This window comes from Lithobates pipiens, unplaced genomic scaffold (genome assembly GCF_037356315.1).
Source record: "Lithobates pipiens isolate NorthernLeopardFrog02 unplaced genomic scaffold, aLitPip1_a1.2 Scaffold_16, whole genome shotgun sequence".
In the NCBI taxonomy this organism is placed as follows: domain Eukaryota; kingdom Metazoa; phylum Chordata; class Amphibia; order Anura; family Ranidae; genus Lithobates; species Lithobates pipiens.
In genome coordinates this window covers 431,607,909-431,623,578 of record NW_027507748.1, presented here as the reverse complement: position 1 = coordinate 431,623,578, position 15,670 = coordinate 431,607,909, and the positions used below count along the sequence as shown (strand labels likewise).

The window sequence follows — 15,670 nt, the reverse complement described above, 5'->3', positions numbered from 1 at the left end:
AAATTAGATTTTTCCTTTTAGCAGTTAAGGATAACACCACATAAAACGTTACTGTTGTAGGTCACAAAATTTTACCTTTGGGATTAATCACACCAGAATAGTGCTTTAGTGCTTGTTGTAATAAACTGCATTGATTTTTTTTCAGATGCATTACATTATCTAATGTAAATTTAAATGTAATTTAATTACATTTTAATTTACTAGAATGACAAAATTCAGGTTTAATATGAAAGTCCTTTTACCGTTACACTAAAATGTTTTTATGCAAATCAGCCTTTGTGATAACTGATTTTGGTCTGCTCTTGAAAGTTCAGCCAAGTGCATGACAATATATCTTGTAGGGAACAAGTCCTTAAATAAAACCCCTAAGTCCCAGTTCACACAGGGGCGACTTGTCAGGCGACTTAGCCGCCTGACAAGTCGCGCTCCATTCTGTACTATGGAACCCTTCTAATAGGAGCGACTCAAGTCGCTCCGACTTAGAAAAAGGTTCCTGTACTATTTTTGGGGAGACTTCAGGCGACTTGCATTGACTTCTATACAGAAATCATTTTGCAAGCCGCCACTGAAGTCGTGTGCAGATAGCCTCTGTGAGTCACACTGCAAGTCGTGTCGCCCATGTGTGAACCGGCACTTAGACCTCTGTTTTTAGAGGATAAAGAGCAAAATGCAGAAGTAATTTTTGGCTGTCAGCAAGAAGGAAGCCATAAGTCCAATCTCAAGACAACAATAAATTTATAGTACACCTAAACCCAATCACCTAAATGTCATATACGTTTTAGCATATTAATGGAATTTAAAAAATAGTTTTAAATCTGAAGCTTATTAAAATACTTTCTATTGCTCTGCCATAAATGTCCTTATCCAGGAACTTCCTGTTATGGGATGACAGCTGTAATTTTATCACATGCACACCTGGTACAGACTACCAGCAGCCTTTCTAGTATACAGTACATTGCTCAGGCATGGTCTACCATTGTCACGATCAGGAAGCCGGTCCTTAGCATTGATGTGTAACCCTTCCACCCTCCACAAACCACAATAATAGGTATTTTTTTTTTTTTTTTTTTTATGGGGCCTTCCTGTGTGTTTTTTTTTTTTTTTTTTTTTCTTTTGACCCCAGCACCATTCTGGCCTAGGCCAGAATGATGTGTCCTGCTCCAGCAGCCCCCAAGACATATCCCAAGATGCTGTGAAAGTGCATTCACAGAGCAACTAGGGGTAGAGCTTCTGCATCTTAGGGCCTGGGCTATCTAAACATTGAAGAGGCATCCAGCTGAAGAGAACCAAGATGTGGGACACAGCTGAACAGTCCACTGGGCTGAGTTTGTTTTGAATTCAACCCAGCATAAAAGGTAAAACGGAATGGGATGGGGGGGAGAAAAAGTAGGGGAAATAAAGTTTCTATGTAAGGAAAGAAACTACGAAACTACCCCAGTTGTAGAAAGTAGATAATGTTTTTGTTTCACAGTCACTAAGCCACTGACATTTTATTTCTTTCTTTTTTTAGGAGTAATAAAAAGTTTTTTGACACCTTTAACATCCCTCAAGTGATCCAAGAAATGCAGAGGACAGCCAACCCAGACCATGCCTTTCTTGTTATTAACCTGAACTCTATTCTTTTCCACTTGGGATTTTCTAAGCCCAAAATACTTTCACCTAGCGTCGGCACTAACCATGACTAATACTACAGTATAACCCTATTTTATTTGTGTTTACATTGTGGCATGGATGTGCAATCTAAGTGATGTGAGTTACTGTATGTTTGTCATTGTGGCTTATTTATTTAAAAATAATACTAAAAAGTTTGAACAAAGATGAGGGTGTATAACAGATTCCATGTATGATATTTCCAGTGCATGTTAGATACACCTAATTGGTTGCTATGACTAAAAGCTAAACTTTCTTGTGTTTGTAACATTGCCCCATTTGGGGGTTTTTAAGACATTGTATGGATGGAGTTCTTTCTGTTTCCCATGAGAATTCAGTTAACTTTTCTTTTACTTCATAGTGTTTTATAGCACAGTATTTCAGTGGCTGGTGTAATGGTTATTTGGAGGGCCTCAAACATAAAAAAAATAAGTTAGGTTCATTTTATCTAGGTTAGAGCTGTTATATAAGATTTAAAAAAAACTACTTTCCTGTGATTGTCTTTTCAGCAAATTGTAAAAAAAACGCAAATTTTAAAACTTTTAATCAATAACATCATATATCTGCAATGGCATTAAGGTACCTATGGACAGCTAAACATGGCCCGAACTGCCAAGTATGTCATCAGAAATTCATCATAATTTAATACCACTCTGGGGTCTGACTTCATATGCTTTTACAAGGGCAGTTTACATTTCTGAGTTATTCTGTTTACATGCATAGGAAAGTATAATAAAACAACAAGGCTGCTTTTAAAGCTGAATTTCGGGCGATAAAAAAAATCAGCCAATTAGTCTAGTTATGTATTCATTAAAAGTTTTAATTTTAAATGTTTAAATTGCTGAATTTTACTTTGGTAATCTCCTGTACAGTAGCACTCAAACTGGGAGACGAAGGGGCAAGCACTAGGAGCTGATCAGGTGTGCAAACAGCACTTGCTATTAAGGAACATACTGACAGGAGGAGAGGACACATGGTGAACTCATCACTGTTGTTCCTTCACTGTCCATTTACCTGATGAGAGTAGGTAGCTGTACTGCATGACTACAGTAGGGAAAAGTCACATTATCAGATTGGCTGCTGAGCTGACTGCAAGGATGTGTAAATCTCAGAATTGGCTTATCAAAATTACACATTTAAATGACAAATAGACAGCTCTCATATGTATGTTTGCTGTTTATTTAGCTTTTTGCCTGGTATTCAGTTTTAAAAACAAAAAAGCAAACAATGTTGTAGTTTAGATATACTTGAGCCGGCCATAGATGGATCGAAATTCTGCCAGTCATGCTAGGACTGGCTGAATTTCAATCCATGTACGGGCAGGGAGGTTGTACAGAAGTTGATCTACCGATCAAATTCTGTACAACCACCCTGTCGGATTTTCCTGCAACACTGAACAGTGCATTCCGATGGTGGGGAAGTCTCCCTGTCAGAATACAATAGCTCAGCAGATGTGCAACGGGGAAGCAAATCAGTTTTTTACTCAACCCGCTAATTGAATGAAGAAAGAAAAATGATAATCTAAGGACTCCCTTAGTCTTGCTGCCCCTATTGTGCCTTTCTGCCCCTCAGTATCCCATGAATGTTTGTTGAAGCATTGTTGAACTGGCTGATAATGGTACCCTACATTTTTAATTTTCACTACTTGCATTTCCTTAGCACCTGAGAAACTGTCATGTAACACCGCCGGCCTAAAAAGCTGCAACTGGGTAATTCCCCCACCCCCTGCAGCCACATGTAACAAAGAATTGAGGATGCTGGTTACATCATTGACCTAATATGGCCATTCGGTCAATGGCAATGTCCATATCCTAGCTCTTCACTACTCCTGCATCTTATGCATTTAATTTACTATATAAACTACACCAGCTGTCCTACAAACATTTTAAAACAACCCCCAATATTTCAGGGTTTTGTTGTACATTATGGGTAGGTATTGTTTAATAATAGAAGTGATAGATCTAAAGAGTTTATATTGTTGAAAACATTCATGAGTAAACAAGCCTCTTAAATGGCTCGAGTCATAAAATGCATGCGGTCCTATGGTACACCAATTGGTCATGTTCATCCAGAGACATAAAATATGTTGCTCATTTCCAGCAGTCTGACCCCCATCTCTCCTAAATTTGAGCCATTATGTTGGTTGAAGCTGAACTCTAGAAAGTGGAGATGTGGGGTGGTGACTTCATGATCTCCACCTCATTCAATCAGGGAACTCTTTGCATTCATTGTGAAAAAAATGCAAGGTGCGTTCCCTGAATGTTGCTCATGCTGGTCACCATCCAGCAGGGCAGGCACGCAGCATGGCACCAGAAGACCGCAAAAAATCACTGTTGTAACCACAGCTACTACGGTGATTCTCTGCTTCTACAGGCATCTGGCAGGTATGGAATATGTTGTATATACAATACAAACTGTACTTGGATTTCAACTTTAATGAAATTCACTGGAAGCACTTTTTGAAAATGTGCACTGCATTATCAGACTGTTTATGTATATTTTATAGGGGGGTCATCAAAGAAGAGGCTGAAATGAGATTGCTTGAGCTCTGCTGGGAGAGCTTGTGCACTTCATTGGTCAACAGATGCCATTTAGCTGGTTTGTATATTGAACCACAGACTAACCATTGAACTAAGAATTATTTTGCAAACAATAGGAGCTCTGTTGTGCCTTTAAAGTTTGTAGTCACCAAATATCAAGTGCTCTTTGTTAATTTTCCCACTTTTATTTATTCTTATATTGGAGTTTAATTTTCAATATTTCTGTAGTTTAGTTTTGTGGTCAGGACCTTGTTTTAATTTTTATTCTTTTGCGCCAGTTGTGTGAACTTTGCCTCAACAGGAGAAGGTAAATGCCAGTAAAATGGCAATAACTGTAGTGGTACATTCATTCTCGTTTGCCGCTGAAGATGTTTACATAATATCCTTTATATACTGATTTTTAACTAATTCTTTGTTTAAATTTGGCATGTGAACATCATTTCACTTTTGAAGGATGTTCATGAATTCCTTCCTGTCACTGGCCTTATATACCATTTACCTGTCCCGTATTCAAAGGTTTTAATTTGAGAACATTGGGAAAGTCTTGAAGAATGACACAACTGTTCCTGTGATGCATTTATTTGTTTGGGCTCAATAAAAGAACTGAAAAATATCAGAACTTCCCTACTCCAGTAATTAATGGACTGTTGTTAACATATTGTGTGTGCATTTTTTATTTGTAGTTTAAAATGTTTTACTTTGTTCCAGTGATTCTGCTATACATTCCAGTGCTTGGTTTACAAACTACAATTTCTGTAGGTTAGAAAAAGGTTATTGTTATTTTTTCTTGTACAAGATTTTAAGCAGTGCTTCAAAAGACTGTAAAAAATAAGACAGGATCATTAATGTTACAAATGATATATGTCTATAATAAAAGAATTTCAAACGTTCCCTACCTTTTGCCTTTGACTTTGTGAGAGAAAACCCCCTTCAAGATGAATTTTGGTCAAATTAGCATTTTAAAGTGCACTTTATCTTACACAGCAAATAGATTCGATAATAGGGCGGTGATGACCACTGTGTTTGTTTTTTCTGGTAATGATAGTTTAAATGTTGGAGTTAACTTGTTTAAAACCCCCTCAATGTCTGAAGATTAACAAAGTACACTGCCATGTGCAAAGACAACCTCAATCTATGTTCCATGCACACTGCTAGTTCTGCGACTTCCGTCAATGACTGCTGTCCATTTTTTACCTAGTGAGCTGGATCCATTCAGTGTGGTTCTCGGTTATGAGATCAGTGACCACATGTAGTAATCCCACGGAGTTTGCTTTCAAACAAGCCTGCTGGCTGCAACTGTCACTGTGCCTTTCTGTTTGCTCCTCTCTCTGTAAACAGCAGGTGCATACACAGTTTACCATCTATGCTTTCACTATTTAGCATGTCAGTGAAGAGGTGTGGGATAGATAAGCATTGGTGGGTGACGAAGGAGGGTATTCTCTTAAGAGATCTGCCACTTTGCTATGAACTGGCAAAGTGACAAATTTTATTTACAGAAAACCTGCTTTGCGGATGTATGGAGGCTGGCATTGCTGACCTCTCCTTCTAAATATACTGTATTAGGCCCCTGGTTGTCATTCTGATTCACTATCCTCCAATACTTTCTCAGTTGATGACCTGGAATTATTATGCAGAGTAAGTCAGAGTCCTGACTGCATACTGACGTTTGTGATTTGCATGCTTGTACCAGGTCAGGTTGCTCAAAAAATGTTGAAGCCACAAATAGCCTAGCAGGTAGTGTAATATATCTGTGTGTGTGTTTAACGACAATCTATTCCCAATGCACTAATTCCTGCAAAAATGGCTGTGTATGTAAGGGAGTGCTGTTATGATCACCGGCTGGAACTCAAGACAATCAGAGCGAAAGGTTGTCATTAGCACACTACAGATCTCTAAAAATGGGTCCAAAGCTTTATTCTGCAATTACATCATTCAAGCAGTGTTGGTCCCAAAGGACCTAGTCATTAGGCTTTTGATCGCTGAATAAAGCTTTGGATCAATTTTTGGAGATATTTAGTGTGCTGGTGACATTCTCTCATCTGTGTAGTTAACAGATGCATACTGATTCTGCTAAAGCAATTGGTGAGCCAATTGGGCTATCCAGCAGCTTTGTAACTGCACTAAAATCAAAATGTTCAGTCAGTTTGCTTTAATCTGTTTTTTGAATGATCAACTGCAGCCAAATTACAGGAAACATCATTGGTAGTGTACTTCCTGAAACCTGTGCTTTGTTTTTCTCTTTAGCTTTCTGTATCCCCAATCATATTCACATTTCCTAAGCAGATTTGATTCTGATTTGTTGGTCAGAGATTATAAATGCCTGTTTTTTCAATGATTGCAGTAGATGTGTTTGGGAATAGCTCTTTTTATCATAAGCAAGGAGTTCTTCCACTAGAGAGCATATAGTAGACTGTGAAAAAGCTGTGTCTAAATGGTAGACTTCACAACTTAGATTGGTGTCTTTCAGGGGTCTACAATTATTTAAGTCAAGGGCTAGTTTACAGTCTGTTATACTGGGGAGCAAACTGTGGCATCTAGGATTAAAAAATATTCCCCAATGTCAGAGGTTTATGGTATTATTTAAAAGAAAATTATGGGAATTAAGTTTTTTTTTCAGACTCATACTTATCTAGCTGGATGCAGCATCAGCCCCCCACCAGCTTGAACACTTAGAACTGAGGGATCAAACACTGTCTACCGCTCTGTCTGTCAGTCACCGGCTCTCTGCTCAGCCCCCTTGTGCTCACCGGAGCTCTGGACTGTGACTGTGGAGGGGGTGGGAGTGGCCAGCTCACTGAGAGGCTGAGCCGGGTGCCAATCCAGGCATGTGGGCAGATCCAGACCGTATGGTCACGGTCTTTCCCGAGCCCGGACCGGCTCTGTGATGTCAGCAAATAGAGGGCTTCCGAGCTTGGGCTGGCTCTGTGATAGCAGCCAATAGCCCACTGCTGAAAATGGGTCATAGGCGAGCAGAACGAACTGCAAGGACCTTTGGCTTTACTTAAGTCCAGGCTCACACTATTGCGAATAGGATGCAGGATCCCCACATCCAATTTGCAATAGCAGGAGATTGTGACCAGCTCTCTATGGAGCTGCCTCACATATCTCTGATGCGGCTCCTGTGTGAATTTGCACAGGAGCCCTGTGCATCTTTTGGTCCAAATTCAGACCAAAATTTGGACCTGAAATGGTGAACCAGGACGTGTAGGACCCCTGCTGTGAGCCGAATCGGCATGCGGTGTGAACCAGAGCCTTAATATCCGAGTGTTTGTCAGTAGAAATTAAAAATACCCCTATATTAGTGGTCATTGGGAGTAAAAAAAAAAAAAAAGACCCTGCTTTGTCAGTGGTCAGTTGGAGTAAATATATGCCCCTGTGTTGCAGTTCAGTGGGAGTAATAAATGCTCTTGTATAGGGGGCATTGAAAAAAATAAATCCCTGTGCAGTGGTTAGTGGCATTAATATACTCCCTCTGGCAATTGATATAGGATTAATAAATGGCCAGGTATACGTTAAATTCAAAAATGCCATGACATCAGAGAGAATGATAAATGCCCTGGGAGAATGCTTCCGTGTCAGGGGTAAGAATGGTACCCCATCACTGGTCTTCCGCAGTACTGGTGGTCAGCTACTTTTACAAAGCCTGCCATTATTAGGGCCTGTGTCAAAGAGCAATGGATTTGTGTTGAGTGGATCAGCTGTATGTATTTTTGAGATGCTTCAGAATTCAGGGGCGTTTGTCCTGATTTTTGTTTTTTTTCTTTCTCAGAAAGAAAACTTGTTTGAACATAGAAATATAACCGCATAAATTCCAGAGATTGTACACCATACAGAGATAATAAATGTTGCCAATTCAGCAGACTACATGCAAGGCAGCAGAAGCCATCTCCACAGATTAACACGTCAGAGTTTTGGTGAAGAAAAAGAATACCCTGCCCACCCACACAAGCATACGTAGAAGCAAAGGCAATTTACATTTTATCCAATCAATAAACGATTTAAGACAAATTCAACCGGGGTTAGGCCGGGTGTATTCAGCCAAAGGGCCCACAATATATCAAATTTTCAAATTTCCCCTAACAGCTCCTGTGTTGCCATATATACCATTCAAGACGAAGGGTGTCCCCCATTTGAGTTATCCACAATTTTTTACGGTAGGGGCATCCGTTGAGTTCCAATGTCTTAAAATCAATGTGTGATGTCACTTCCAGGTCCCCATTGACCGTTTCCCCAGCCATCAAGACTGGGGAAAAAATGTAATGCAGTGCGGTGTGCATTGCATTACATTCAGGCAAGACCTCTACGGTCTTTTAGTCCTGGTTCACACACCTGTGTGTTTTTTGGTGCTTTTTGCAGAAAAAGCAGTACAATTAATTTAGCATGGTTTCCTATGGGACGCGTTCATGCTTTTTGGAAAGGGTCAGGTATTTAAATGCAAAACTGTCCTTTTTTTAGTTCAACAGACTTTAATGGAGAAGCTGCAGAAAAGCATGTAGTGCGTTTTTACCGCAATTTGCATTTATTATTCTGCCGAACAGCATATTGGCAAAAATATGCAGAAATGGATCAAAGGCAAACTGCATAGATGTGAACCAAGCCTTAGACCCTGAATGTCTCTCATTAAAGAGAACCTGCCACCAATCATCACATAGTCGACTTTTTGTCCCCTATGTGATGTAAAAGTTAAGTAAAAAAAATATATATATTTTTAATTGTAAAGTTAAACCCAGCACATAAAATCCATCCCCCCCCCACAAAAAAAATGTAAGACCGCCACTCTCACATATATGTACATAAAAACAAAAACGCGTGACAGGACGCCTACACCTGAAAACATTAATTGCAATATACATTTTGCATCTTAAACAAGTGGCCACTGCCCCCACCTTTAACTGGTCTATTGCAGCAAGGAGCACTGAAAGGGTGACGCATGTCAAACAAATACAAGGAGATTCCCAAGCTCAAACTTACCAACCAGCCAGCGACCAACCAAATTGACCTATCTATTACGCTGGATATGAGCAGGCGCTCGACGGAGTCAGACTCGAGTGTCAGTGCCTGCGGGGAACTGGGCTTTCATGGCATGTCTTAGTTGCCAGAATCTGAATTCTGAGATGTTGGGAAGTGAATATGTGTGTTTCAGTTCCGTAAACTGCATTTGTTCCTGTCTCTCGTACTAAACCCATGCTCACATTGGACAAATGAAGGGAGGACATTCAGGCCCTGGGAGAAGACGAATGGAAAGACTGTATATCGACCTTTATACCATCTATGATAGCGGCCAAAGTCAGATTCATCCAGTTGAAGTTCATCCACAGGGCATAGAATAGCCAGCATATACCCGAACTTAGACTCCTCATGCCCCAGATGCAACACAGAAGTAGGCACATTCTGGCATATGGTGTGGGCCTACCCTAAAATCCAGGCCTGGGGACACTTGTACCAAAGGAACCAATGGTGCTCCTGCTGAACTACTTGGGGGAGGTTGAGGGTGACAGGTATGCAAAACTCTGCATTCCTTTCTCATTATTCTATGCTAGGAGGGAGATAATGATACATTGGAAGTCAGCCGAACCTCCCGCACTGAAATCCTGGCAAAAGGTGGTTGATTCAGTACTACCCTTTTAGAAACTCAACTATGAGAGTAGACGGTGCCTGGCTAAATTTGACAAGGTGTGGTCGGCATGGGTGGATGCGAGTGGATGAGGGGCCGGAGAGGAAGGAGACCAAGTAATGGATTCCCCCCTTTATTTTAAATGAATTTGCTATGCAACTGACAGCTCCCCTACCCCCGGGGAGAGAGATTGAGGACGGGCTTAGACGGGAATATACTTGGGAATTTCACAAGTTGAGAAATGTTATAATGTTATAAATGATGATATCATGGATTTGTAGGATGCTAACACCTGAAAATGGATATCTCAAACTGACACTGTAACTAAGAAATATTTGATATTGTATTGTAATACTGGTTTGTTAAATAAAAACTTTTCTGTTAAACAATTGACCTGTCTGACAGTGGCGGAACTACCGCCATAGCAACCCACTCGGGAGCTATGGGACCTGCAGCCGAGTGGGGCCTGGTGAGTCGGCGTGTAGTGCAGGCGGCAGGTGAGCCGCCAAGCTGCCCGTGTGACTGTACGAGCGGATGCAGCTGGGCGGCTCGGCGGGAGGGTGAGAGAGCGAACGGGGGGGTCTCGGCGGGTGGCCAATCAGCGGGTGGCAGAACAGAGAGATGACATCTCTCACCGCCTGGCGCCCGTCCTGCATCCTGGCAGTTCTGCCCTCACTCACTGTGCAGGCAGCAGAGAGAGTACATCATCTCTCTGCTGCCCAATTCAGACTGGGACACAGGAAGTTACAATCCCCATTCCCCACCTTAACAGGAAAATGACAGTCCGCAACGTGTGGCAGGTGACGCGTCAAGTGACAATCCGCAATGTGTAGCAGCTCACGTGGCAAGTGGACAATCCACAACTTGTGGCAGCTCACGTGGCAAGTGGCCAATCCGCAACGTGTGGCAGGTGATTTGGCAAGTGGACAATACACAATGTGTGGCAGGTGACGTGGCAAGTGGACATTCTGCAACGTGTGGCAAGTGTGCAATCCGCAACGTGTGACAGGTGATGTGGCAGGTGAAGTGGCAAGTGGACAATCCACAATGTGTGGCAGGTGATTTGGCAAGTGGACAATCCGCAACGTATGGCAAGTGGACAATACGCAATGTGTGGCTGGTGACGTGGCAAGTGGACAATCCGCAACTTGTGGCAGGTGACCTGGCAAGTGCACAATCTGCAACTTGTGATAGCTGATGTGGCAAGCGGACAATCCACAATGTGTGGCAGGTGACATGGCAAGTGGACATCCGCAACTTGCGGCAAGTGGACATCCGCAACTTGCGGCAAGTGGACATCCGCAACTTGCGGCAAGTGGACATCCGCAACTTGCGGCAAGTGGACATCCGCAACTTGCGGCAAGTGGACATCCGCAACTTGCGGCAAGTGGACATCCGCAACTTGCGGCAAGTGGACATCCGCAACTTGCGGCAAGTGGACATCCGCAACTTGCGGCAAGTGGACATCCGCAACTTGCGGCAAGTGGACAATCTGCAACCTGCGGCAAGTGGACAATCCGCAACCTGTGGCAGGCAACGGTGGCAAGTGACACGCTCGGGGCTCCCACTGATTCTGCATTATGGTGAGTTGACCGATTTCATTTTCTATAACAATGTGATGATAGAAATAATGAATGAAATAATTGAAGCACCAACACCAGCCAATTCCTAAATAAATTGCCCCCAAAAATCTTATTTTCTGGCAGTGCCCCTCCCGAGACAAAACTCTGGATCTGCCCCTGGGTGAGGAATGTAAGTTTACTGTTAAGCCGTCCCGGCCTTATCTCGACATACACAGCCACTGTGCCATCAAACGCTGCCACTGTGCCCATCAAACTCTGCCACTAAGCGCAGCCACTGTGCCCATCAAGTGCCATGGCCGGACACCTGAATAGGGGGCAGCAGCGGCGACAATAGATAGATAGATTCATGCAATGCATGAATCTATCTATTGGATGTTGACGGGTGCAGGAGAGAGGGGTCAGCGCTCCTGTGCCCTCTATGGACGCAGTATTCACCATGTCATGTGAGACATGGTTGGATCCACAGAGGGAACAGACCACTTCTCAATAACATCCAAACCAAATGAATGCAAGGCCAGCAAGGGCTTAGGGGAGAAAACATCCAATCAGGACACATCCAATCTTCATGTGGGCACTGCATCTTCAATTCAACAGGGATTTAAACAACTTAAAATCACACACAAAATATGTGAGTGTGCTTATGGCCTCACATTATAAATAATAATTTGGATCATAAAGTCCTTCATGACCATAGAATAAAACGTCAGCTGAGGGGACAAAAGAGCCAGTTATACTTGACAGAGCCAAAAAGGACCCTGAAGACGAAAGAGACTCTAACAGCAGAGGACATGGTTCCAGGCTGCAAATGTCAGCGTCATCCCCAACCTGTTAGAATGTGAGCTGAGGCCACCTGGTACAGGTGGACTATCTCCCCCCATGTCCAGAATCAGGACAAGGTGTATATGTAATATACAGGTTAAGCGTAAGAAGCAAGGCCTCAAATACTAACAAAACTCTAGCTAGTAGCAGGTGGGGTTCAATGTAGATGGATAGCAGGAACAGTTTGAAGCGTAAAGTTCCACAAGACTGCAACAGCAGGGAGATGATTCTTTGATGCTGTATGGATGGAAAGTGAGCAGTGTGCACAAAACTCCAACCTGCAGATGATGTCGGTGCTCAGTCCCAAATTGTTAACCTCTTTTATAGACAAGACATCAGGAAAGCATTGGTGTCAGCAACCAACAAAATTGAGTGAGCGTCCAGTGCTCAGCCTTACTGGTCCACTTACTGAGTTCTCAGAGACAAGGCAAGCACAGTGGCAATGCCAGTGGCTCTGGACCTGAGATGTACTCTGTAGCTGACTTTTACCACACCAAGGTCTGGAAAGCGCCTCACACAAAACCCAGTGCCTGAAGGGCATTCAGTGTTGCCAACCTACCAGATTGAAATTTACTGACACAACACCCAAAATGCACTGGCACAGCCAAGTTTTTACTGTCATTTCCAAAAGTTACAAAATTATAGTTTTATGTGCAAATTTCAGTATTTGGGCTACAAACGAGAACAATATACAATTTGCAATGTGAATTAGGGTAGATATTAAGGCAAAAAAAATATTCTTATTTTATTTTCAATATAATATGCAAGTAGCTCAGGGACAGGACTCAGGATTTTTTTGGGGAGATTGTGTGTGATTGTCCTCAAAAAGTTTGTTACATCTCCAGGATGGATCACATTCAGGTATTACTCTTTGTTCAATACTGACCCAAGGGCATGTGGTTCGCCAACCTAAATCTTATGTTTCCTACTCTGTTAGCTAGTGTTTGGTCAACAAAATGTATGCTGCCATGTTGGTACCAGGTTGTATCAAATACTTACCATAATTTTACTTTCCTGGCCCTAATCCATGGCAGAATACTAAACCCACCCAGTTCATTCCTAGCATTGTACTAGGAATAGGCTGTTGTGTGGGTGTCAACACTTTATAGCTCTGTTCTGGGGCAGAAGTAGGCAAGGATACTACAGCATGTATGCTGCCATGGATTGGGACCAGGAAAGGAAAATTTACAGTATTCAATACAATTTTCCACTTTTGTACTGACCACATCTATGATCCTGAGACTCTCACCTATTTGACAGCGTTGGGCCAAGCAGCCATAGATGTGTGTCTCCCAGTGGCTGAAAGAGTGAAATGAAGGTAAGCATATACACCAGTGGAGATCTATGGGTAAAGGTAACCGATTACTTTGACCAGTATGGTAAAAACATACATTAACTTTACCCCTTTCATTGTCTGCCATTTCTTAAGGTTGCTGAACATCGCTATTTTTTTAAATATTCGCTACAGGCTTGAAAGGCTATCTTGAAAATACATACAAGACACTGTTATTTTGCAAACTACCATAGTAGGTGTGAAAATGTTTCTGAAAGGCTGAAGAAAGTTCATAGGGCGCTTCTGAGTTGTGGACCCTTTAAATTCTGAGGATAGAATACACTGACCAAATGGCTGGAAGTAACGCTAAGGCTGCACTTCTAAAAGTAGATGCAAACTCTGGCAAGAAAGGGACAAAGAAGAAGACGCCTTTAAGTGCAGAACACCAGTGATTTTATTATAAAACTCGGTATAAAATTATGTATGTTTAGGTATTATTAGGTATGTTTTTTTGTCAATTTAGTTTTCCTAAGACCATAGTTGGGTTTTAGGGTTAATTTCAGTAAATTATAGTCTCAGTATCAGTTTGGCTGGACGGTGCTATGTTCTGCCTGGTCATAGGTGTGGGTGTCGCCTTTGGCAGGCATTGGAACGCTATATTCAAAATTAATAGGTGGTAAACTGACTAAAGAGATATGATGTGAAAATGTATATGGTAGTAAGAGTAGAACTTGTATTTATATAATATGGTATAACCTATACTAAACAGAACAAATTAGGTCATATGTGAAAGTGGATGTTAATAAAATATGAGTGTGATGAGGGGAAGGGGGGAGAGAGGTTTCTCCTCCTTTTTTTTTCTCTCTTCTTTCTCCTTTTTTCTTCTTCTCTTTTCTCTCCATTTTGTTTTGTTTTACTTTTTTTTTTTCTTTCTCTCTTCCTAGTTTGGAAGAATAGTTAAATAAATAAACCTGGACTAGGCATGTCCTATCAATAGGGGGGCCCTGTTCATTCCCCAATGTAGGGAACTTACATAGTAAGGTTAGACTCAAAGGAGTCAAGTAGGAAGTGAGTTGATTAGGTGGGTTGTTTTTTTTTTTTTTTTTTTTTCCCTCTTTCCTTCCTCCCTTCCTCTTTCTTTTTCCCTATGGGTGCCATAAAAATATGCTCTTTAAACATTAGAGGGTTAAACATAGCGGCAAAAATATTGCAAGTCATACATTTCTTCATAAACAAAATGTTGGCATTGTCTTCTTTCAGGAGACGCTTTTTCGCTCTGATCATATACCAAATATACAAAATAGGCACTATCCAGTCTGGTGTCACAATACCTATGCCTATTCAAAATGTAGAGGAGTCTCTCTAGTAATTCATAAATCAATCCCCCATCAGGTTGTAGAAAAATGGATGAATCGCAAAGGTAGGGCATTACTAGTAAAATTTAAATATATATGATAAAAAATACACATTTATTAATATATATTTACCTAACGTGAACCAGATTAAAACAGGCACTCAACTACCAGTAGATCTTATGGAAAGAGCCGAGGGGGTGACAATAGTAGGAGGAGATTTCAATTTTGTCTTTAATCGAGAAATGGATACTAAGGCACCACTAGGGCCCCAGATGAGTGCTGATAAAAAGAAAATTTAAAGAAATTCTTGATCGATATCACTTTGTTGATGTATGAAGAGCATTCCACCCATTGGAGAAAGATTACACGTTTTATTCAAAAGTTCATGGCACATACCATAGATTAGACTATTTTTTGATAAATCAGCTGGGAGCGGCTACGATTTCCTCCCCGGAGATAGGTAACTTTCTCTGGTCAGATCATGACCCTATATTTCTGGTAATGGATGTGCTAGGCAGTAATGCATCTAGAGGCAAATGGAAACTAAACAACAATTTATTATATGATGAGGCATGTATCTCAGAGATCGGGTCAGCGATAGCGAATTTTATGCAGGATCATGTTAATAATAGTACTTCCCTCTCTAATCAATGGGAAACATTGAAATGTATAGTGAGGGGTCTTTTATGAAAAAAAAAAAAACATGGAGCTAGGTTAAAAAAAAGGAAATAGATCAGTACTGCTCTTACAGGAAATTGCTCAGTTGGAAAAGCAACATAAACAAAATTCAACACAGGAGATATTAATAGAATTAACAGATAAGCGACTAGAATTAC

The 15,670-nt window shown here is 41.3% G+C and overlaps 1 protein-coding gene across 3 annotated transcripts in view; it reads left to right on the top strand.

Annotated features, from left to right (window-relative positions):
- CCDC138 (coiled-coil domain containing 138) overlaps positions 1-5,081 on the top strand; it is a 92,821-nt gene extending 87,740 nt beyond the window's left edge. For all 3 annotated transcript variants that reach the window (XM_077482608.1, XM_077482607.1, XM_077482609.1), the window contains exon 14: positions 1,511-5,081. In XM_077482608.1, coding sequence (XP_077338734.1) covers positions 1,511-1,685 — 175 coding nt within the window. In that variant the 3' untranslated portion in view covers positions 1,686-5,081. The remainder of the gene's footprint in view (positions 1-1,510) is intronic.
- The last annotated feature ends 10,589 nt before the right edge of the window (positions 5,082-15,670 follow it).